At 40.1% G+C, this 23,691-nt stretch overlaps 1 protein-coding gene across 2 annotated transcripts in view; it reads left to right on the top strand.

Annotated features, from left to right (window-relative positions):
- Positions 1-23,691, top strand: part of CLYBL (citramalyl-CoA lyase) — a 170,852-nt gene that overhangs the window by 68,666 nt on the left and 78,495 nt on the right. For both annotated transcript variants that reach the window (XM_069007931.1, XM_069007921.1), the window contains one exon: positions 18,650-18,839. In XM_069007931.1, the coding sequence (XP_068864032.1) occupies positions 18,650-18,839 (190 nt within the window). The remainder of the gene's footprint in view (positions 1-18,649; positions 18,840-23,691) is intronic.

Genomic DNA, 23,691 nt, shown 5'->3' with positions numbered 1-23,691 from the left:
CAAAGGACCTGTTTTGACAATGAAGAAATCATGTTCTGTCCTATTTCACAACTTAACACGCACTTTCTTCCATTTAAATATAGGTCTTTAGAATTTGCATGATATGTCTTTTATTCACTGCAAAAATTTCTCTCTTTATGTTGTTTGGTGTAATCTCCCTTCTCTTCCCTGGCTGATTTTGAAAATGTGTGTGATAGTTGCTCCGGAGATTCAAGGCCCTGTTGGGTATACACATATTTAGGCGCTCTTTAAAAAGTGGATTTTTGACCTGATAGACCGTAACGGCTCCCAGGGAGCCACTATGGTCATTGTGTAAATCCTTCTTAGTTTTAGGTTTACTCACTTGATATACCGTAACGGCTCTTAGGGCCGTTATGGTCTTTTGTGGTAATCCAGCTGCTGCACATGCGTGTGAAGCTTTTGTGCCTAAAAATCCTGGGGAAGTTTTGTTGGGAGCATAGCAGGCACGTCCAGAATTGCTTCCTTTCTGGTGGGGTGGCATGAAATGGCTGGAGGAAAAAGTGGTGGCTCATCTTCCTTTCCCTGTGGCCGTTGCCAAAAACACTGGGGCACCTAAAGGACTAACATCCTGCCAAAAAATGTATACCAAAAAGCCACAAAACGTACTGTCAGATGCTCAAAATACCACCTGAAAAATTGATTTGATTCAAAATGTTCACAAGTGGGAAACAGCTGATTTTTATTTATGCAGTTGTTTCATGTATGTCTAAGATGTGTCAGGCTACTGCCCAGTGGGATTTTTGACAACTGAGTTATTGACCCTTGAAAATGGGGAGTTGTAAGTGAAAGGCTGATATAGTCGTAACTATAGCAACACTGTCAGTATTCCTGTAATTATTAACTTTTTTAAAATAAAAAAATTAAGAAGCTGTTTCTTTTCTTAAAGAAGCCTCTGTTATGAACTGATGATGCCACCATGGAGATGTGATATGTTGAAACAATGCATGCCAACTAATTACTAAAATCATTGAAGTACTGAGAAAGTATCGAAAAGAACCAAATATCCCTTGCATGTATGAATGAGGCCTATCGGTTCAAACGGTTCGTACGAGACAGAGATGGCAGACAGGTTTAGCCATCATTTTGTGCTGTGTAAAGCTGTTAGAAGGCTTCGTTTTCATTACTTGTGCAACTTTTCATGGAGTGCTCCCCTGAGAGAGTCTGCGTTTCTACTGAGGCTGCAGGCAGAGATTCAGACATTTATTTGGAGTTAATTCTCTGTTGTATGAGACCAAGTGATTTGATTGCAATGTGTGTGCCTGCTCTTAGCATGGAGAGCGGCTGTGACTGTCACAGATGCAGTTTCACATGGGCTTCTTGACAGAGAGCACTTCAGGTTGTGATGCCAGTGGATTGTCAGAGCCTGTGCTACACCCTCCCTCTATTAAGAGTTGCCAGAGGTCGCAGATCCCTGTGCTGGCATGACTCTAAGCACATGTGAGACATATCTTCCTTGTACCACTTCCCATGCTTTTCTCCCAGCTCTTGCTTGGTGGTGGTCGTCAGCTGATGTGTTCCAGGTGGAGCACCTTCACAAAATGACGCTGCTGTTCTGGAGTAACCCTTCACCCCAACGGGGACACAGCCAAAGGCTGGCCTTCTCATCTGAGAATGGTTTTCCAGGACTATACGCGTGCATGTTTCAAGGGGGAATCGAGGGGAGGGAAAGACTGTCATATTTCAGCAGGATCTCCTGGGCTGCAGACCACCTGCAGAACCCTCTTATGGTCTTCTAAGACTTGTCAAGTCACTGAAGCTTTTATTATTGGCCTAGAGTTTGTTTGCATTTTATAACCCACCTTCTCACAAGGATAAGAAATGTTTGTTCTGTATAAAACTTGTGTACCTTAATATTTAACATAAGCACAGAACGGATTTAATACTGCCACAAATGACAGCAAGTCCTCTATTTTCTTATTCCTTAGGATCCAACTATTGATAGTACTATATTTAATTGAGTTCTTTAATTCCTTCTGTTAAACAATCAGTTGCTACGCTTTCCTTAGCCAGGTTTTAGATAATGGCTTTTGTTTTTGCTTAGCCATCTGTCCCTGTATTAATTGTCCTTTTTCCCTAGCATTCACCCATAATTTTGGCAAACTGGTTCCTGAGGTTGGTCTAAATTCCTTTTGCTTCATTTTCTATTGTTGGACACTGTTACCTTTAGCATTTCACACATTTAATAGATGCAGTTCTGGCTACTGAAAGGAAGTTCAGTCACTTGCACCCCGTTGCAGGGGAGCTGAAGTTTCTTTATTTTTATGCAACATTAAGTGCTGGCAAAACAATGTAGAGGCCTAAATTAAAATGATTGCTTGTGTGCAGGAAATCAGTGTGTAGGCCAAGTAGAAGCATTCTTCTGCTTTCTCTATGAAGTGAGGTGACAGGTCACAGTTAGAAGGTTTAGGAAGAGCTGCTTGAGATGAGCATCGAAGTTCCCATTTCATTTCCATTCTCTGCCCTGAACCATTGTGTTCTATGTTTTTACACATCTTCTTCCCTGGTCTTTCACTGGAAGGCTCCTGAACCAGGCCCTGATTCAGAGTGGTGGTTAGTCAAGTCAAGATACTACAAGAGTGCTCAGACTCTTCACATTATGCTCAGCTACTTGGCTGAATCAAGATCCCACTCTCCTTTTTGCTTCCTCCTCTTCCTCCCCTGTATGCCCATCCTTGACTCCTCTTTCCACTGCTTTGTTCCTCAAAGACTTATGCCACTCTACCCGTTTTCCTTATTAACTCAGGGCTGGCTGCCCTGAGTTAATACATCTTCTCTGTCTCTGATGCTGCATCGAGAGACTCCTCAGTCCCTGCTTCACTGATTCTTCCCTCGCCAAAATCTCCACTGACCTTGTCCTCTTCCTTTTTCTTCCTTTTTTTTTCTTTAAATTACATCTTCACCTTGCTCTTTTTATCTTGCCTTTGACCTTGTTTTCTTCAGACTTTCTGAGTGAATGCCTACCATGTCTCCCTTTTTGCATCCCTAATTGATGGTGTGGTTTCTTTTCCATAGTCTCACCTCCTTTCCTTGTGCATCTCTCCCCCAGTCCTCCCTTGTCTTCTGTGGTGGCTTGATTGGAGGCATATCCTGGCAGAGTCTGCCTTGCCACTTGCACAAAACCAAAACTCATTCCTTCTTGTGATGCCCGGGGGCCATCTCACCAACACCCGATGAATTTGTCACCCCTCTCCTGGCTGATTGGATCATCCTACCTTGCTGTGTGCTGGCTGTTCAGGACTGCCTCTCATGCTTTGACTCATCTGTAGAGCTGCCTGCTGCATGTTGTCAGCTTCAGTTTTCATGTCTGTGGTGCCCAGGTCTCATCATTCTGCCAGACCTGGCTTCTTGCATCTTACAATTACCCTTTTATTCTCTTCCTCCTGTAGATGTTTTTTAGGCTTCTTCCTTACTGGCCCTCAAGCATGAGCAGTCTTAAAAAGTTCTCCACGTTCCGTGTTTTCAAAGCCAGCCTAATGTTCCTTGTGGTAGGTTAAACATTGGTTTGTTGACTGCTGTTTCCAAGCAATGGAGAAGGCATAGAGAGTAATAAAAGTGTATTTTGAATCAAGATGTGAATGTCTTATTAAAGAGCAGGGTAATCAACATACTGCAGCCACCTGAAACCTTATTTGTCTCTCCAGCCTCTTTTATCTTCACTTCTCCATAATTCAATCTGTCCTGGTCTAGAATCCATCTTCTGTTTGCTTTCTTCATAACAGGAACATTTTTGCAGAGGTTAGAAAATAATGAAACAGAGTATTTGAAGATTAGTATAAGTACAGCCACATGCAACTTAACTACTATTTATTTTTCATAATATAAGCCACAGAGGCATGAAAAAATTTACTTACTAATAGTTATTATATCCTTTTTGTGGATCGAAATCTAACAACATCTTCCAAATGCTCAAGTTAGCATGTATGACTGTTTTCATGGTGGGAAAACAATTTACGTTTTATCTGCTTGGGACAGGAACAGAGTCTGTTTTTCAAAGGGCTCAGCTGTGGTTTTCACAGCCCAGACTGGGCCCTTAGGAGCGGGATGGAGAACATCATTTAGATCAGAAAAGACCCTTAAGATACTCATGGCAAGAGTATGCCCACCCTTATCCTGGTGCTTCTTGGAAAGGAAAAAGGAAATCATTATTATTTATTCTCCCAACCCCCCACTTTTGTGGTTCAGTTTAATGCCTCTGGTACTGCTGTAAAAGACTGTTTTAGCTATTAGTCTTTTTTCTTCCCTGTTAATGTATACTGGTAGAGTATTGGTGAATTCCCTAATTCACCAATTCCATAAAAGCCCCTAAATTCCCTCCTTCTCCTCCAAAGTAGTACGAGCGGGGTCAAGGGAAAGAGGATATAAGAGTGTTCACTCACTTTTTCATGGTTAAAATGTTGAGCTTGAAGAGATGAAGTGGAAAGAAGGAGTGTCACATGTGGCAAAAAAGCATGTGGCTCGTTTATTCTGGCAGGGATTTGTCAAAGGCAGCAGTAACATGAGGGGCAGCGCTGCTGTGGCTCACTGAGACACAGCTTCAGTCTACAGGAGCTGTAAATCTGCGGGGTCACACCTGAACTTGCAAGATACACAGGATGCCCACAGTGTGTGGATGCAAAGTGTGTGATGCAAAGACCTCCAGCCTTGTGAAAGCAAGGCAGGGCCATCGATAACTAATGGTGGAACAGCCTTCAGTCTAGTATATATGGGGTCCTGGGGAGAGACTTTGTATTCCACTGGAGAATTCCCACTCTAATGCCTTTGCTGGAGATGCAGGAACAGGTAGTTTATTCCAGCAAAGTATGATGAATATTTGAGACTAAAAGTTTTATTATTTCTTGGATTTATGGAGGTCAATTCTTTTTGCCAGTTTCCACTGATCAATGCTGCTGTTGTACTATGCCATGTTGGGTCTTTATATATATGTACATTTATATGTGCACAAATAGATTGTCTGTGTAGATAGATAGATATAGACAGGCATATAAATATATAAACATAAGGATGCACACATATAAATGTTCACCTCTGACTATTGTGGCTGCAGGCCAAAAGAAAACCTTACCTTTAAGGGCGGGCCTATTGTAAGGCCTGCTTGAAGTCTCACATTCTGTTCTTGCTTGCACAGAGAACTAGTGAGGTCAATGTTTTGCATTTTCTCCTTTAAACACAAATGACACAAAGAAGAGAGAAGACTTTGCCTGCTGGATATGTTCTAGAGAAGAAAGTGGATATGCCACGATTTTTTTCTTCACATCTAATTTTAATCTCTGTCAACAAATTTTGCCATTACTGAGACACCAGCTCAACTAAACTGTTATTCAGGAAGAAAATAAAAATTGAAACATCCATGACATTCTTCCTATCAGCAAGGAAACAGATGATGGCAAACAAGGGGCCATGTGAGACTAAAACTGATTCAAACCATCCAAATTCCTTATATATAATATCAACTTTGGGAGGTACTGTTTGTTAATGTTGGTACAGATTATTGGCATGCACTGCAGAATTAAAATGTATCTCAAGGCCTTTGTGCTAAAGTATATCTAAAGTGTCACCCAAAGTAAAAAAGTGGGCAGATTCAGTAATGGAATAATTTTTGTCTTTATCCAGTACAGGACAAAAGAGATATGTCATCTAATTGTCTTATTTCTTTAAATCCAAACCTGTATTCAAGACACAGGTTGTTAAAGATGACTTACAGGAAAGCCAAGTGATGCCTTTATACATTTTCACAGGGATTTTTTTCCTCACAAGGCTGTCTATCAGTGAGTTGAAAGAGTCTGTCTGTTGTTCAGTTTTTATACAGATGTGGAACGCTGTAACACTTACTTAAAGAAACACAGCTGCTCATTTAAATGTCATAAAAGCTGTTACATGGAAGTAGACTTAATCCTATTTCTCCTTACAGATTTTATTTTCATGTAATCCAGGACTTTTGCTTATCTATAACATACCATCATTATGAGCTAAAAGCCATTTTTTTAATATGTGCAGATTGCAAGGGAGGCAGTGGATTTTTCTTCTTCACTTATTTTTAAATAAATATTGAACAGCCTGTGTCAAGAATTTAGAGGGGGAAAACCCTCAGTCTTAAACTGAGGCAGTTGGAAGAATTTCTTCTTCATGGGTCTCCCAAGCAAGCTGTGTGCTTGGTGACCTCTGTCTCTCTCTTCTCTTCCCTTCCCTCTCTGCCACTTCTCTCTGATGTCCAACTCTTTCCTCCCCTCTAGGCAGCCATTAAGGACAGGGATGTTTTCTAAAATTTAGTTTTAAGAGAGGGGAACCAATGATGAGTATGTGTGTTGTGATGCAGTGAGATGGAAATCCACATTTAACGGAACTGCGGTGTTTGGGAGAAAAGGGGCATCCAGTGAAACCGGGCCATTGACGAGGGAAGCAGCTTTGATTCTTCAGCTTTACCTAAGTGTCAGTGGGCTTTTTCATGTGTTCTCTGGCCATGGTAAATATGTACTGTAGCAACCATAACCACACAAGTAATCTCACCTGGGAAATACAGATAAGAAACTCCCACAGAGCATGTAATAAGAGTGCTTGCACTTGCACAGGCCCCTCAGATGCTCCCTATGCCCCAAAAAGAGCTGCTAACTGATATTTTTTTCCTTTTTTTCCCCCCCTTTTTTTTCCCTTTTTTAAAATGAAAATAAAATCATACTGATTTGCAGAGAAGTTGACTTTCACCCCATCTCCCTTTCAGTCTTGATAATTTTTAAAGTGACGTTGATGACGGACTGACGGTCCAATGGGATGGGACTTACTAGGTGGGGGATCTGAAATAAGGACCTGGGAGCCATGGTTTTATGACTGGTTTTTGAGTTTCCTGGGATGTGGCAAAGCTAATCTGAAGAGTTCTGTAAAAATGTTTAGAGAATTAAATTATAAGCTTAGGAATAGGGCTAAAAAAAAGCCATAGCAATCTTCTGATGTAGTATTAAAATGTGTTCCTTGGCCAACATTTTTTCTTCATCAGACATTTATATTATCTGCCTGGTAGGTTCAGCACCTTTATGGTCTCTGAGCTTGCCTACACAGCAAAGCTGATCCCTGGTAGGACAGGCTGTGATGATATGGCCAATGTGTTCCTTGAAATTGAAATTGGTACCCTGCTGTGGACACCCCGGAGTGGGGTTCATCTCCTTCAGGCATGGTCACCTCCCCAAGGGACATCAGGAACTGCCTCAGTCAGGAGGAGGATTATGGCTGAATCTGCCCTTGAAAGGTGCACCCAGGGCTTTGGCCACACACCCCAAATATGCACCCATGGGGCTGGCAGGACCTGACCCACCAGCTCAGTAGAGTGAGGGATTTGTCCCTTTCACGGTAGCAAAGGCTGATCACTCACTACAGGGAATTCGATGGATAGAGAGGTGCTGAGCCTGAAGAGACTGGTGGGTGCTAAATTTGCAGGTTTTAGTTTGCTGTCTTTACTAAGGAGACGATTTTGGAGGGCCATCGCTGAGTTAGGGTTTGGCGTGCCTGTTCCCATATAATAAAATTATCCTTCAGCTGCTTATGTGAAAGATCAAAATGAGCTACATTAACATCACAGTATTTGTTATTTCCTTTAATCCTGGATTCCTGAAATCTCACCTTTAACTTTTCTTTTACTTTTCAAGAAAGCTTTTGTCTTTGAAAAAGCTTGAAAATACAAAGTCAGGGACACAAAAACAGAAAATAATGTTTCAACGTGCACTTTTAAAATATTGCAATTTTTAACGCATCATGTTGTTCACAATTTTTTAGATTCTTGGTGGTGTTAGCAAAAAAAAATGAACAGCTTTTTTTCAAGGGATGTATGGAATAAGGGGCAGATGCAGGATAAATACTGAAGGAAAAGTAGATGTTTCATTGTCATCTGTACAAGAACAGTAATAATGTTAAATTTTGTAATGTACTGGAGAAGGCAGGGGAAAAAAAGGAAGTTTCATTATTGGGTAATAAAGCACTTAAATAAAGTGTTTATTTACTGGAGATCACGAAGGTTCTGTCTCCATAATGTTTTTTAATCCATCCACTGCTACTAGTTTGGTATGTTTTAACATTGGATAATAGAACAGAGATGCAGTTAAAGGCAGGAAAATATAAAAGTCAGAATTTTTGGGCATTCCCTGCTATCTCTTGAAATTAATAAAATAAGAGCTGGTTTTCAATTGATATCATTTTCAAAGGAAATAAGGCTGGGCTTATTATTGTTACTACCACAATCATCATAGAAAGATTCCGACATTTTGCTAACACTGAGTAGTGATAACAGCATAGAAGATTCATTTGATCTTATATAATGTTTTCATGGTTAATAAGATTTGCATATGACATTTTTGCATGATTATAAGTGCTGGAATTTCATTGCAGTAGGCATTAACTCCTGCGATTGAAGTTAAGGGAGTTGTTTCTTTTTTTTTTTTTTTAATAGCTAATCAAGAGTTTAACTGCCTCTGGGGCATTTTAAGAAAATGTTATACTGTACTTAACGAACATTATACTACAAATAAGAGTGATATTCCTGTAATTAAAACAGTCTGGATATTGCTTAATGAATGTTTTTCTTATCTTAATGTACAGGCAGTAAGGATTCATGTAGTTGCCTTTATTAACTTGTGGAGTCAGTTAAAAAGCTGGTTAAAACAGTAAGTCCATATCAGGTCAATATAAAATGCTTATGTAGGGATTTCATTGCTCTTATAAATTGACTAGTTAAAAAATAAACACAGATACTTGTTTGTGCCATCCTGAGCCCTATTGCAGGGTAGTATTTCTGCCTGTAGACATTTCCAAAGTTAAGTGTTGCCTGGAGCACTGCAGGATTTGTAAGTGTTCTTCTTTATCGTCTGTTTAGGAATTATTTTTAAATTTCCACCAGGCTTGTGTTCAAAACCAGAGAGCGGTTGGTTTTCAATTAGTGTGGCCACAATTGCTGTTGAACTAATAGCATTGTGCATTCGTTCTTTTTTTCTGTCATTTTGCATCAGCTTTGATGTAATTACAACATTTTCTCTTTTTTTTGATGTAATTGCAGTGCATTGTAGTTTTATAGTTCTGTTCTTCTGTGGTTTAATATTTACTAATTGCTTGCTAAATTGTTCTTCACTGCTCAGTTATTTGGCACCAAAAACATTCTGAATACGTGCAGTTTAATACAAAATAATTCTTTGGCATAATAATTCCTCTGCATAGTAATAATTCTACAGAATAATGCTTGGCTAAACATAAATCATATTTTTACTTTTAATCTTATTCTGAAAATATCATGCCGGTTTGGTTTTTTTCTCCAGCTGAAATTGAGCATCTTTATATTGTTTAAAAGATATTCACCACCTGGATTGCATCTGTATAGATCTAAGTCTCAATTTTGCACAAGTCTCTGTACCAAAATGTGAAAAAAGTAGGTTGACCCATGTATAGCCTAAGAACACATGGAAATGGAACAGTTTCATAATTCAAAATTAATCCCCAGTTCTGTAGGCATTTAAGTACATGGTTAACTGTAAGTGTTTGACTACTCCTTTTGATTTCTCTGGGCTAGGCACATGCTCAAGTGGATTTACAGGAGCAATTTCAAAATGTAGAGAAGCCTGAAATATTGTTTTCTTTTTCCTATGTGATAGAAATGTCTGTGCTTTATTTAGTGGTATAATTTACCTGTATTTCTAAGTACAGGAATCATCAAAATGTTTGTGGTTTGACCAAGTGTAGACTGACTTAAATTCCAAATTGAGATAAAATATGGTCTACTAGTGAAAAATTCTTAGAAGTGTGAAGGGACCTTCATTTTTAAAAATATCCTCACCACAACCAAAACAATGAAGACAACAGTTTGTAATAAAAAAATCAGAAATTCTGGAAGACCCGAAGTGGATGACAAATTCCTTCTTTCTTCTGACTTCTGCAGCACCAGGGTATTGACAATCCATTCATTTCCTTCTGCTAAATATTCTCAGCCACATCTTTAGTGTAATTTTATTTTTACTCAGACATAAATCAGGACTGATTTCAAGGACTGTACTGTTTTCCTTTTCTCTCACACCATGCAGACATGGATATCTAACCTGCACAGGCTCTGGTGAACATAGTGACTCTCTGTTATGGATGGCAAGGTCATTTTAACAGGCAGGAATGGCACTTTATTGATTCTGACTTTATCAAGTGCCTGTTTCTTATTTTGTGTATAACTCATTAGCAGCCTGCTCCTAAACTGCTCAGGAGTCTTTGGATGAGTTTGGGACTCAGCCTTTAATCACTGTAATTAGCGTGGAATTTTTGAATCCTGGTCTCAATCTTGACCTTGTAGCATTTAGCCAATGCGTGCACAGCTGGACCGGTGGCGGGGGCTGCAAGAGCTCAGTGGTGGGGATGTTCCCGGTGTCCTGGTGTGGGAACCGACGCGGAGGGAATAGAGGGGAGTGGGGAAGAAAAGAGGAGAAAAGCATCTTCAGTAAGAAAAGGAATTCTGCCCAAACATAGTTACCGATTTTTGTGTGAGTACACAGAGATGTGGGTGGGTGCAAAGTCAGCGTGTGAAAAGGCTGGGGCAGAATTAGGAGCAAGGGAAGTACCTGATGGTGAGATGGAGGGGAGAATTGGAAGAGCCAAGAGTGGTTTTGCAGTGATATAAAGAATCTCTTCAAAGTTCAGCTTTTCTGCAAAGGCCACCAGAATGGGTCTGACTATATAAAAGTGCAACTATTACAGATCTGTGGGTTTTAAATATTCACTTACTAAGACAGATTTTGGCATGGGATGTTCCAGGACAGCTTGTTGGTTATATATGCCCTGTCCTCCTCCTGAACTGGAAGACTGTCAGCCTCCAAAGGCATGCTTTTTCCTTTGTGCCACACAGTTCTGACCACACTTGGTGCATATTTGACTGTACACAAAACCCAAAAACAAGTAAATCAAAACAAATCATACATCAATGTCATACATCCGAAGCAATATCTTCTTACTTCTCAATGCACACCTTGAAAAAGGCTAATTTATGTGTCATTTTTTCTAAATCTCTCAATATTGGTATTGGATCTTCATCTTTATTGTGGGATTTTTTGTTATCTAAAATGTGTTGCAAATTTCTGTTGCAGCTTCTAGTTGCAATTCTGTAAAAATATAATGCAAGAGCTTCCCTTGAGAAAACATACAGCTAAACAAAATTTTTCAAAATCTCTTCACAGTGTTGTAGATTTTAAAAATGCAACTTAGAAACTGAATTACTTAAATAAATGAAAGCACTTAAAATTTTCCTATAGAAAGTAAAACAAAACCTGCCCATACTTAAGGTTTATTTCTTTATCTTTATATTTAGGAAGATTGGGAAATTAATTGTTATCTTAACTATATGTTTCTTAGGTGAAAGTGGCAAAGTGCGTGTGTTACAGACAGACAGAGTGCTTTTCCACTGCCCTGCAGTGCTGTGGGTCTGATTAAGGAGCAGAAAGCATCCCAAGGAGCCAGATACTTTGTCAATAGTAAAAGCAAAGTGAGGTACAACTCAGCTCGAGAATACTTTATGGGCATGACGAGTTATTCAGTTATCCACACCGTAAGGAAGGGAGCAAACCCTCGACTGTATGTCACATATGCTAAAGCTCCCCAAGACAGGACACCAATTAACCTTGGATGATAGCAAACACACACACACACACAGGCTGCCCAAGAGAAGCAGCCTGTTGCCATTAGTAGGAAGCAGCAGCCCTTGTCACCCTGAGCCATTATTTAAATCTCTTTTAAAATTCACTTATTAAGTCAAAGAATCGTAGCCCTCTCCTCTTCCTCACAAACAGACTATTTCTGCTGTCCTGAAAACAGGAGACGTTAGTAATATGAGAAGCCAGTGGTCCTTTTATTTTTATCCTCGCTGTCTAATTTGGCCATTTTGAATTGAGAAGAAAAAAAAATGCCTGATCTTCAGTCAAAGCAATTTAAGGCATGATGGAGCTCAGAGTGAACCAAAACAACAGGGTCAAATGTAGTTGAAAGAACATGGTGGGGTAAATAAAAGGTCTCTTTTTTTTTTACATTTAGTGCTGGTGGGAGGAGAAAGTTTGGTTAACTATTTAACCTATGATAGCCCTTTATCATTTTATGGCTTAGGGGTCCGTGATTTTAAGCCTTTACCAGTAAGTGCCTGGTTTGTATTCAATCTTTTCTCTAGTGTCCAGTTATATGACTTATATTGATTTACTGGAGATAGGAAAAAATTATAAATAGCAGATGAAGACACATATTTTCCTAAAATTACTTTCCAGCAACTTTGGATTTGGTGCTTAGTTTTCATTTCCACTCACACTTCTCTGCATCATGATTTTTTTTGATCAGTGGGGCTCTCCTTCCCCATTTGGTTCACTTCTGTTTTTTGGCTATAATGCAATGTGTCCTGATCAGTTGGAGTGAGTGCTTGTGAAAGGTCACTTGGAAGTCCCCTTTTCATTTCTCCCCACAACAGTTTTTCCAGCAGGCAAGCGCTCTCAGGAGCAACCCCCTCCAATCTGTCCCTTTTGATATCCAAAGCTGGTTGTTACGGGGGTTAAATTTCTTAATTCACTGAGTTTTTGTGAGCGCTTCTTCAACTCACCATGCTCAGTCCCCGCAGCTGGGTGCAGACCGCCTGTCTCCCTTAGGATGCTGTGGAAGTGTTAGGGTTTATTCTTTCACCTTCTTCACACTTTTGGGGGGCCAATTTTATACCTTTATGTCTTCCATCAGTTTCAGGGAAATTAATCTTCACGTTACATCTGTGCGAGATAATACCAGCCTTATGGTGGGAAGTTTAAAATCAGACAAAGCCTCTCCTGGTAAAGAAAACTGCTTGTCAAGAGATCTCAAACCGTGAGAGCTGGTGGCTTCTGCCTGCCCTGGCAAGGACTTAGGTTTGGGGGGTTTCTTAATTAGTTTTTTGAGGGTCAGGGAAATGACCGTACTGAGTCTGGAACAAAGGAAGAAATCAAAATGTAAAGCTGACTGTTTGGTATGTTGATAACCCCCCAGTTTTAATTTCAGCATAATTGGATCAGGGTTAGTGGCAGCTGTTATGTAAAGTTCCTTCCCTTACATTTTATTCAAAAGTAAATATCATAGCTCTTCACTTTTAATCTAAGTATTTTCCTTTTTTTTCCCCAAAGAAGAGCTGCTTGGTTTACCCAGATTTATTTCCATTAGGAGAGCACTAAGATTTTGGGGACCTGTATTCTGATGGTAAAGCTTGTGACATGAGCTTTTGTTTTCCATTCGAGGAAATGTTAACATTTTTTCACATGTTAACTTTTTAACAGTAAGGAGGAATTTTTTTTCCTTGAAGACTGCCATCCTTTTCTTTTTCCTTCCCTTTTCTCTCTTCTTGATATTTTTATTTTCCTTTCATATGGAGACTTGTAGATTTTGTCACTTCAAACGTTAGCTGTTCCTCCTCTTTTCTTTCGCTTTACAATACACACTAGGAGATTTTTTTTTTGCATATTCCTTCCTTTTCTCTGTGAGATATTGTAGTTCACCAAATTTAAAACACTACAGTATTTAGAATCCCCACAGTGCCATTTTAAGTATTTGGACCTGGAAAATGCCCCAAGCAATAACTACCTGAATTGCTTTTAATTACACAATATAGCTGCATCATTTTACTTCAGATTCTTTTTGATTGATGCTGTAAGGCAATTGTAACCATGGATGATGGGATTAAGTGCCTCTTGAAGTGACTTTAGCTTCTTGTGGGAACAAAGGGAAAGAAGAGAACACTTAGTCCCTTTTTGAGTGAACAGCCTTTTTTCACTTGCTATATAAAGAAATACAATTAACAAACATTATCCCCAGAGGTGAATTGAAATGTACATGCGGACAATAACCGCTCTTGACTGCAATTAGACATATATGATCCGAGGTATTTTGGCCATTCATTAGTGCTAATTGTTTGAGAAACAAGCCCAGAGAACAAATGATTAAAATGTTAGTGCCATAACCAGGATTATTAGCATGTGTGATAAAATGCATGCGCTGCAGCTGTACCAATAAAACTCTCCAGCGAGTCGCTTTGATTCGACAAATACTCAGCGCGGCTGCGAGCCCTTCGTATTTGCACAGGGCCTGCTGATGTTTATAACAAACAACTTGTATCTTCTTTTCTTAATTAGAAAGAATTACTATGCAAATTGCGGGGCTTTGTAATTCCGTAGAAGTTTCCTTTGTTTTTTGGCAGATTATTTGTGTGCGGTGGTGTGCCACTCCCCGGTAAATTCAACACAGGAAAACCATTATGTTTTCTCTGGAGTGGGGTTTTTCTGCACATATTGCAGAAATAATTTGTAGGAGGTTTTGCTGCATTAGCTGGGTCTCATTCAGGGGGTGTCGTGGGTCTTGGATCACTTCTGTCCTTCTTCCACAGCTCCACAGATATCATGGTATGCAGTTACATGCACAGGGGTCAAAAATACATGTGGAAATTATCCAGATTTTTTAACAGTTTTAGTGAAATGTCTAAAAACGCTCTTTGCAAACACTTTGGCAACACTATGCCAAGGACTGTAGAAGGAAAGATTTGGCTTACTGAGCAATGAATATTGTTCTATGTGTTTGGCAGATCTTCCAGGGGTGATTTGATTTAGCAAATAAACAGAACAGAGGCACAGGTTAAAGTGCTGGAAATGACTTGTGCGAGTGCTTTACTTTGTGAGCTATATGTTGTTGGCTCCAATGAGACTGCACAGGTGTGTGCAGTTAAGTATGTGTATGAGTATGAGCAATGCTGGAATGTGAAAATGCAGTTTACAGCAGGGAAATTTGCATAATTTGGGGTAATTTCACTGTTCGCAGTCACACTGTATGGCTGCCATTGCAAACTGCAGTGTCTCTTAGTAGTCAAATAGGTTTTCTTTTCTCCTTCCTGAGGATGAACTATTCACTCTTGGGTGAAATTGTTCTCAGAGGACCATGACTAACTTTAACTTGCCAGCTACTTTTACATTTTTGATGAAGACTTTAGTAGAGTGTTATGTTTGCTGAAGAAATTTAGTTTTATTTCCAAGACCCAAGAGCTCTCAGCATGCTGCTAGATGCTATGAATGAAAATATGCTGCTGTAAAACAATTTAATGAGCATTACCCAATAGCCTAGTCCTTGTTTTAACTTACAGTGCTTAAAGGAAGAAACATTGTCTTAGCAAATTCACTTGGCTTTTGTCCATGTGTTTAGTTTAAAGCATAGTCAAGCTTAGTTCGAATCATTAAAATACTTGGAGCCAGGAAACATATGTAAGATTTTCCTCCTCTTTATGGCACAGGGTTAACAGTATAATCGAGACTGCAGTGCTGTGTGGGTTTTTTGTCCTAAAAAAGCAACTGCTGGGGATTTTTTTGTTCTATCAAAATAACAGAAGTCAAGATAATCGGGATAGTGTTTCCTACCAGAGTAGCTAACTGCTCATATACAGAGCACCCCAAGCCTTGCCACTGTTTTAAATAAGTCTATAGAAAAATGGATTTATTAATAAATCCATGTCTTCCTCTACTTTTCATTTTACTGTAGAACATAAAATATGACTTTGCAAGGAGGATGCACAGTGATGATTTAAGAATACATGTCAAAGAATTAGACTGTGATAACATTTACTGCAGTCATACCTAAAGATACTTATTGAAAACTCTTATTGTACATGAATATTTCTAGAACTCTTTGTTTTGAAAGGAGAAGGATTCTGTGTTGGTCCACTGACACCAGCTCCTCCTGTACTTTTTTTTTTCTGGCCATATCGTGTGAAAAAATTATTTCTTCTTCAACTTGCTAAAATAGCCCTAAAAACTAATAATTTGACACACAGACAGTATATTTTTTATAATAATTTGTGTCCTGAGAAACCTGTTGTTTGAGCCCATGTGGCTACAAAGTTGTTTAGCTGAGGAGGAGATACCAATGGTCACCAGGCAATAGCGTTTCCAGCATTAAGCCTGTTAAGTGATAGTGTTTTAATGGATTAAGTCTATCACTTCTTTGGAGTCATGTGGTCTGCTGAGGAAGCTGTACTGCTCCTCCATCTAAACACGCGTTCATAGACCTGAATGGTGACACCAGACTAATCTGGTCTGCAGGTAATGATGCTTTCACCTACACAACACTGTACACCATTGTGTGTGGTAGGCAGAGCAGGGCTGCCTTCATGGGGCTTGCAGCAGTGAGAGGGAAAACGGCTGGTCAAACAGCCCTTGGTTTGATGACAGCCCAGAAGAAATCCTGGAAAACATGTGACAGGAGATACATCTCATCTCAGCATGCTCTGAGATTATGGTGTTAGCCACGTCTATCAGATTTCTGGCGGGTTGGAGGGTTGGTGAGAGGCAGTCATTAAGGGTGGTTCAGGGGCTGCTTGGCTCTAGGCTGGAGTTAACTATTAATAGGCTGAGCTCTTTGACTCCTTTGTGCCCTTGGGAACCACAAGGCTGAAGCCATCAGAGAAAGAGAATAGAAACTAATCACTTTTGTTCCCTCATATATGTTTAGGGAAGGACTGCAGACTTCTTTACTGACCTCTGTGTCACACTGAAAAAAGATCCTCCTCTTTCTATTTGAAATAAACCACTCTTCCACCTCGTCCTTGCTCTCCCAAAGTGTCCTACTGGAAGAAAATGAGATTAAGTGGATTTATCTAGCAGCCACTTGAGTTGCCACAAGTTCTGTTACCATCCCCACTTCAGCCTGAAGCAGGGAACATGAAGTAGTTTGTGAGAGAGATGCAAGGAGAGTAGTTTGGAGGGACTCAGTGGATCGCACTTGCATGTCTCCAGGTGTTGATAGGACCTCCACCACCTGAGTCTTGAACGTGTTGCTGTTAGTAACAAGACTAACACTGGCACTTATAATAAAATAATTTATATTTAACTGCCAAGCTGTCCCATTTCTTAAACTGAATTAAGCATTACCAGGCATGTTGCAAAGAAGAGTCTGGCAGTGGTTTTTGTAGGCTCTTAAAGTAGGTCCACACAGGATCTGCAGAGATGCAGCAGAGGAGATGACGGAATAGTTTTCCTTTTCAATTTACTTTACTGAGGTAAAATGCAATAAAAGTTTTCTTCATATTTTTAACCCAAGTCTTATATTCAGCTTTTAGGGTGCACACTCTAGGGGAAGAGAGGGATCTTCAACAGATTCAGCTTAGAAATGCAAGTATTACAGCAGTCTGTCAGTGACATACCACATTGGCTCTGATTTAGATTGACTGAACTCATTTCCAAGCATTTGAGAGTGTTAGTCATGTTCACTTTGAAGAAAACCCACATGTGTGTGTAGCCATGTGTCATCCAAGTCTAGCAACTTGGGAAGCATTATTAAGAGGGACATAGGAAAACGCATGGGTCCCTGACATGATGCGATAATGACATGTTCAGCATGGTGCTAGGAAAGCTTTGCATTATTCAAAGTGCTGAATAATATGCATGATAATGCATAATGGTGTTATATGGTAGGATTATTTTGTGGTGTAAGTGCCTTCTGCTGAGTATGAAGGTAAATTGTATTATTTTGTCTTCATCTTTGATGTAGCAGAATAGGCCTGGGAGGTACAGCATGAAGTGGGGAGGAACAGGAGCAGGAAAGGGTTTTGTTTTTTTTGGAAGGCCAAGAGACACAGTGGCTCTCTCTGTAATTTATTTCTCTGTGCTTGTAATTATGGAGCAAAGCAAGCTCCCCACAGCATTCAAGAGCAGCCTCCTCTGGCAGTCCCACAGCCTCCAAGTACGCTAACCGAGCTCCTGCCTGGAGCAGGTCAGCTGGGCCCTCACCAGGAATGTCAGCATGTGGTGGAGACTGCCACAGACCTCACACCTACAGGCCACGGGGGTGTTATCCACTCAAGCCATGTGGCACCAAAGGCTCACACCTGCACTGAAGTGTGGTGCACAAAGCATTTACAAATTTTAAAAGACACCACAGCCAAAAACCTGCTAATGATGCTGGTGGGTTTTTGAGCTCTGTCAATGGAAGTCTGTGCTGTGGATCTGAAGGTCTGAAGAGAGTAGTGGGGTTACACACTACACGGAGTTTTCATTCTGTTTTCTTCATTTCCCCCTCCATCCATCTTGCTTATTTAAAATTTGCATGCAAATACATGTGTTGATATAATGCTAAGGTTGCAAAATGAACTTCACAAACCTGTGTTTGTTTTAACCAACACCCCTGCTTCATTCACAGCATGACATCCAGCTCCTGGAGGAAACATGGCAGATAGCAGCCTCCTCCCCAAAGCAATCCTGATCCATTCCCAGCACAGTCTGCATCCTACAGAGGAGTCCTATGACAGGAAAAAAACCAACCACCACCCTGCTGTATTTCATACTTGCCGTAGCACCCAGAATGGGCAGTGTAATTAAGGCTGCATGGATAAACCTCAGCCCTGGCAGGTCATCAGTTATGATTGTTTAAGTTTGCAACTTCTATTGAACACAGTGGGTTTGGAGTTTTATATTGTAATTAACTGTAATACTGATATCTCCCCTAATTTGGCTCTTCCAAAGGGAAAAAAATATATAAATAGCCCAAAACCAGCCACTATCTAGGTATGAATGTTTTGCTTTTAAAATATAGTCGAGTATTAGTTACAGCATTGTAGCCAATAGTCTAATTTCAACAATATCCTTTACAGGGTGGATTCTCCTCTGCCAGCTGGTGTTCCTAGGCTTAGTTATCGCCTTACATCATCACACAAGTATGTTCCCAGACGGGCTGTGCTGTATGTACCTGCAGATGATGAAAAGAAGATAAGAAAAATCCCATCACTAAATGTAGATTGTGCAGTGTTGGACTGTGAAGATGGTGTGGCTCTGAACAGAAAGGTAATTAAAAATTATCTGTGTGATATAATCAGCACTAAAGAGAACTTGTGGAAAAACATTGCCTTTGCCTTGGGGAAGTGACAACCAGAACGACAAAGATAAGTCTTAAGATACACAAAGTAATGTCACAGTGATAGGCTTTGTGAAGGCGTTGGGAAAATCTGGTTACCCAGAATTCAAAGAGATCTGTGTGAGTAAGTGAGGAGGGAGTTTTGCAGGAATACAGAACTGGGCATAAGCTGTCATCACAGAAGAGTGGGAGATACTGTTATTATTGCAATACATTTCTTGGGGAAGAGGAAGAAACAGTGTGTAAGAAGAGAAGTGGGAAAGGAAGCGTTAGTTCAGAATCACCAGGTGGGCGGTTTGTTGTTGAAACAAAAGCATCTTCAGATTGTGAGCAGAACAGTGTGAGCCTGGATTTGAGCCTTGGGGTGTTTGGAAAGACATACCTCTTGAAATTTTGGGGGAAAATGCTGTTAGGGGTGTTTTTCAAGGAAGGAGAAGTTAGATCCTGAGCATATCAGAGTTTGGAACAGAGATGGAGAGCAGAGTGGGAGATGGATGTAGATGTGTCAAGTACTTGTGCCAAGTTTTTGTTAACATTAAACTGTGAAAAAAGAGAGAATGATCTAGCAAGTTTCGCTTGCAAGATTTTATTTTTTAATATATGAAAGTAACCATTTTATTATGTTCCACATCTTAGAATCATAGAATCATTTAGGTTGGAAAAGACCTTTAAGATCACTGAGTCCAACCTTAAATGTAACTGCCAAGTCAGCCATCTTAAACAATGTATACAAGAAACTGGTGTAAATTTTTCCTAGTGAAAGCTATTTCTCAGCAGGAATATAAGTTTGCTGACACATCATTTTCATATTTGTTTTCCTAACTCTGTCTCAGTGCTTCAAACTACAGCAAGCAGTGTTTATGGTTTGAGTATAAATGTCTTGTCCAGAAAGTTAGGAAAACAGACTTGAAAATTTTCCCATGTCCTTTTAAAAATGCAGATCAAATTTTATTCTTTCCTTTTTTTTCTGAGTTAATGCTTTCCAGAAAGATTCTCTTCAATAGTGCTCTCTTTAACTTTCAGCTCTTTACAGGTATGTTGGAAAGGAAAATCTTTACAGAGTTTGCATGTACCTATTTTGATTCGGAAAAGTGAAAATAGCACTGCTGGATGTTCCTGTGTGCTGCTGAATATGATTGGAAAGCATTTCTCAGTTGCTAAAATTCTGTGTTGAAGGACTAAGATTATATCTCCTGTCACGGTGAATTAGTATTGTTTCATCATATTTCAGAGGCTGTTGCTGTAAGATTATACAAGATTGTAGTTGTGTAGTTGTGTATCAAACTGAAATATTTTTAGGTGCAGCTTAATTATATCAAATAATTTATAGCATAAGCATTTATTTGTAATAAAAAATGACAGAAAACCAGAATTTTGTGATCAAGATGACAAAGTAGACAGTAGTAATTTCTCAAGGGTGGTAAAATTCTACCTCTGTTGAAGTGAAGTTGTGCCACTGGGTATAAGATTTCAAAGAAATTAGGGGGAAAATTGGTAATAGAAACTTGAGATGACAGATGAGCCCCTGCCTGAGCTTAAATGCAAAAAGAAAGCAGACAGGAGGTAGAAGTGGGGACAGGCTACCAAGAAGCAACACAAGAGTGTGGTCCAGGCTTGCACGAGCACAATGAGGAAGTTCAGAGCTTGTCTGGAATCAACACTGGTGAGGGATGAGCAGGACAGCAAGAATGGCTACTACAAGTGTATCAGCAGTGAAAATGAGAAGGAAAACCAGTCAAATGGATGCACTGCTCCATGACACTTCAGGCTTTACTGTCAGTCTGCTCAGTCTCAGGCCTAGAAACAAAACTTGGGGGAGGGAGGGAGCAGACACAGTAGAGGAGCATCGAGTTAGGGTCTTTTAAAATAAGCTGGTCTATGGGACCAGATAGGACACACTGGAGGCCTCTGAGGGAGTTGTCTTGTGTCATCATGAAGCTGCTGTCTGTCATCACTGAAAGGTCAAGGCTGGGGAATGTTCCTGAAGCCTGGAGAAAGGCACCTCTGCCAAAAAGGCCCTGGGTGCTGTTGTACAACAAGCTGCACAGGGTCAGTGGTGTGTCCTTGCAGCAAAGGTGGCCAACCACCCCCAAAGCTGCGCTGGCACAGCTGCACCCAGCAGGTCGGGGAACAGGTTCTTCCCCCCCACTTGAATTTGACAGTCTCTTTCTGGAGTGCCCGTGCCAAGCTGTGGATCCCAGGACAAGAAAGGAGCCCAGAAGGGCCATCAGGCTGGTCATGGCACAGGAGGAGAGGCTGAGGAGCTGAGTTTGTTCAACCCACAGATGAGATGACTGAGTTGGGTCTTGATGGAGACTTTGCTTCCTGAGGGCAGCTGAATGGTGCAGAGCCAGACTCTTCTCAGAGGAGCTCAGAAATGGGGCAAGGAAAAAAACTGGGCACAGGTTGCATGAGGGGAGATGCTGACTGGAGACAAGGGAAAAATGCCTTGCCCATGCAGGTGGTCTGAGACTGGAAGAGATTGTCCATTGGTGGTGTATCCTCCCTCCCTGAGGGTATTCAAGCCTTGGCTGGATGAAGCTGTGCTCAGCCTGGTGTAGAGCAGTAGTTAGTGCTGCTTTGAGGAGGCGGATGGATGAGGTGGTCTCCTGAGATCTCTCCCAACCTGAATTAGACTGTGTGATTGCATGATTTCGTAGAGAAGCCTAATTCAAAGTGATCAGAAGTTTGAATTTCATTTTTAGATCTGCCACAGATACTCAGGAAGATTTTGAGTCTTAGGCTCTATGAATGTGAAGCTGAAATTATTATTGCTCTTGCAGCTTTATTTATTAATGTTTATGAGGTGTTTGGGGACTTTGTGTGAAAGATATGTCAAGAACATGCATTGAAGTACAGTGTTCAGTGGCCCATTGCAAATGGGTCATTTCAAACTGAGGGAGAAAAAAATTCTTCTAGGAAACACAGCAACACTGAGTCTGTCCTTTATTCATTATTCTTAAATAGTACTGATGAATTTGACTATTTATTGCTGCATCTTATATTACTTAAAATGCTACTTACGGACTTCCTTCAAACTGCTGCAGAAATGTTGAATTTGGGGAAAACCAGGACCTGACTGAAGGTTCACAGTGCCTTGGGCCAAATTTACCTCTCTACAGATTTTCATTTGCATCAAGTCCAAGCAGCAAGTTTGAACCACGTCTAATGGGTCTATTTTAACAAGCTGCTGTGTGGTTTATATTAGGTTTAAGTTAAAATTTGGGAGATCAATAATCTGGAACATCAGCAGCTCTATTTGGTTGCTCATTCAGAAGGAAACGAGGAAGATGAGCTTCTTATTACTGAAACTGCTCACATTTGCAAAGCTTCATTTGGTTGCAGTAGCAGCTTTTGAAGCTGCAGGCATGAAATAAAAATATTTAACTATTTTCTATGCAATATTTTCTCTCAATAAAGTTTTGAAAGATTTTCTCTGCTGTGCCTTACCCTCACGATTCTGTTTTCTAATGGCTCACAGAGAGCACCAGAAGAGGGGAACCCATAGCCATACCATAATCTCCTTACCATTTCAGTGCCTGCATTTCTTACCTTCAAGAGTTACAGCACTGGCCACAACTTCAGGTGTCATCTCCTTCTCCTTCTTTTCAATCTTATTTTCTAGGTGGTATTTTGACTGAATCAGAAAAACAGAAAAAACCTCACAGCATTCATAAGGAGACAATTTTTCAGTGAATTTTTTGAGGAGAACCAGTGGGAAGAAATGGCTAAAAAGCAAAGTTATAGTGTGCTGAGTACTAACCCTGAAAGTAGGGTTAGACCTGATCCTGGTATGAGTAGCACAGGGGCTTTTGCAACACCTTTGGTACCAGATAGAGCAGTAGGAGGTCTTCAAAAATTCAGAATAGGAAAGGTGATAGGAAATATGCTGGTGTTGTGGAAAATTTCTTTTACTAAAGGTAGCTTTAGTCTTGCTGAACATACCCTACAAGTCATGCTGCTCTCAAATCCTGGTTGGGGATCCACATGCTGTTTTTAGAGGTTCAAAGGCATAGTGTCACATGATGTAGACTGTAAGCTGCCTCTCCAGGTTTCTGACTCTGTAAGACATTGGGAATTTCTACAACAGAAATTTAAGTTTTGGTTGTGGGAAGAATTGAATAGTAGTAAAGGGAAGTTACCTTTCCTGAGATACTATTCAGAGATGAAGATAGGATTTCTTCACCACTGATGTATATGTAAAGTTTCTCAAGTGTTGTTATACATTTTAAAGATATCACTCAGAATTACAGGCTTGGTGATATTTTAAAGTGAACAGTTAAAATAAAAATTCTAAAAATATAAAATTAGAAATAATACAGATTGCAGTGTTGATATGTCACAAATGCATCACACTCTTAGAGACAAAAATAGCCTATATCTATTTCAGCTCTTCACAGGAAAAGGTCTGAATATGCCTTCATTTTGATTGTAAGAAATAAAAAGGTTTTTAAAATGGCTGCATTGATATGCTTGTATGATTCATAAAAAGCCAGCAAGCTGAATTGCATCTTATGAAATTGAAAGATCTCTGTGTAGGAGCTGAGCTGTCTCAAGGGCTCTCAGCCAAGCCAGCAGTCCCTACTATAGCTTTCCTCTCTAGAGCTGCATTACTCACTGTGCTTGTAGGTCAGGTGGACCTATTATCAGGTGGAAAAGTTTTCTCTTCCTGTTGGAGTAAGGAATATTTCCATGTCACTGCGTTCATTTTCCAGGGACATAGTGAGCTGAGATTTTGTAGTTTGTTCCCATGGGTTATGTAAGGTTACCACCCTTACAAGA

Source organism: Aphelocoma coerulescens, chromosome 1, assembly GCF_041296385.1.
Source record: "Aphelocoma coerulescens isolate FSJ_1873_10779 chromosome 1, UR_Acoe_1.0, whole genome shotgun sequence".
NCBI classification, from domain to species: Eukaryota; Metazoa; Chordata; class Aves; order Passeriformes; family Corvidae; genus Aphelocoma; species Aphelocoma coerulescens.
This window is presented reverse-complemented; position numbering and strand designations above follow the sequence as displayed.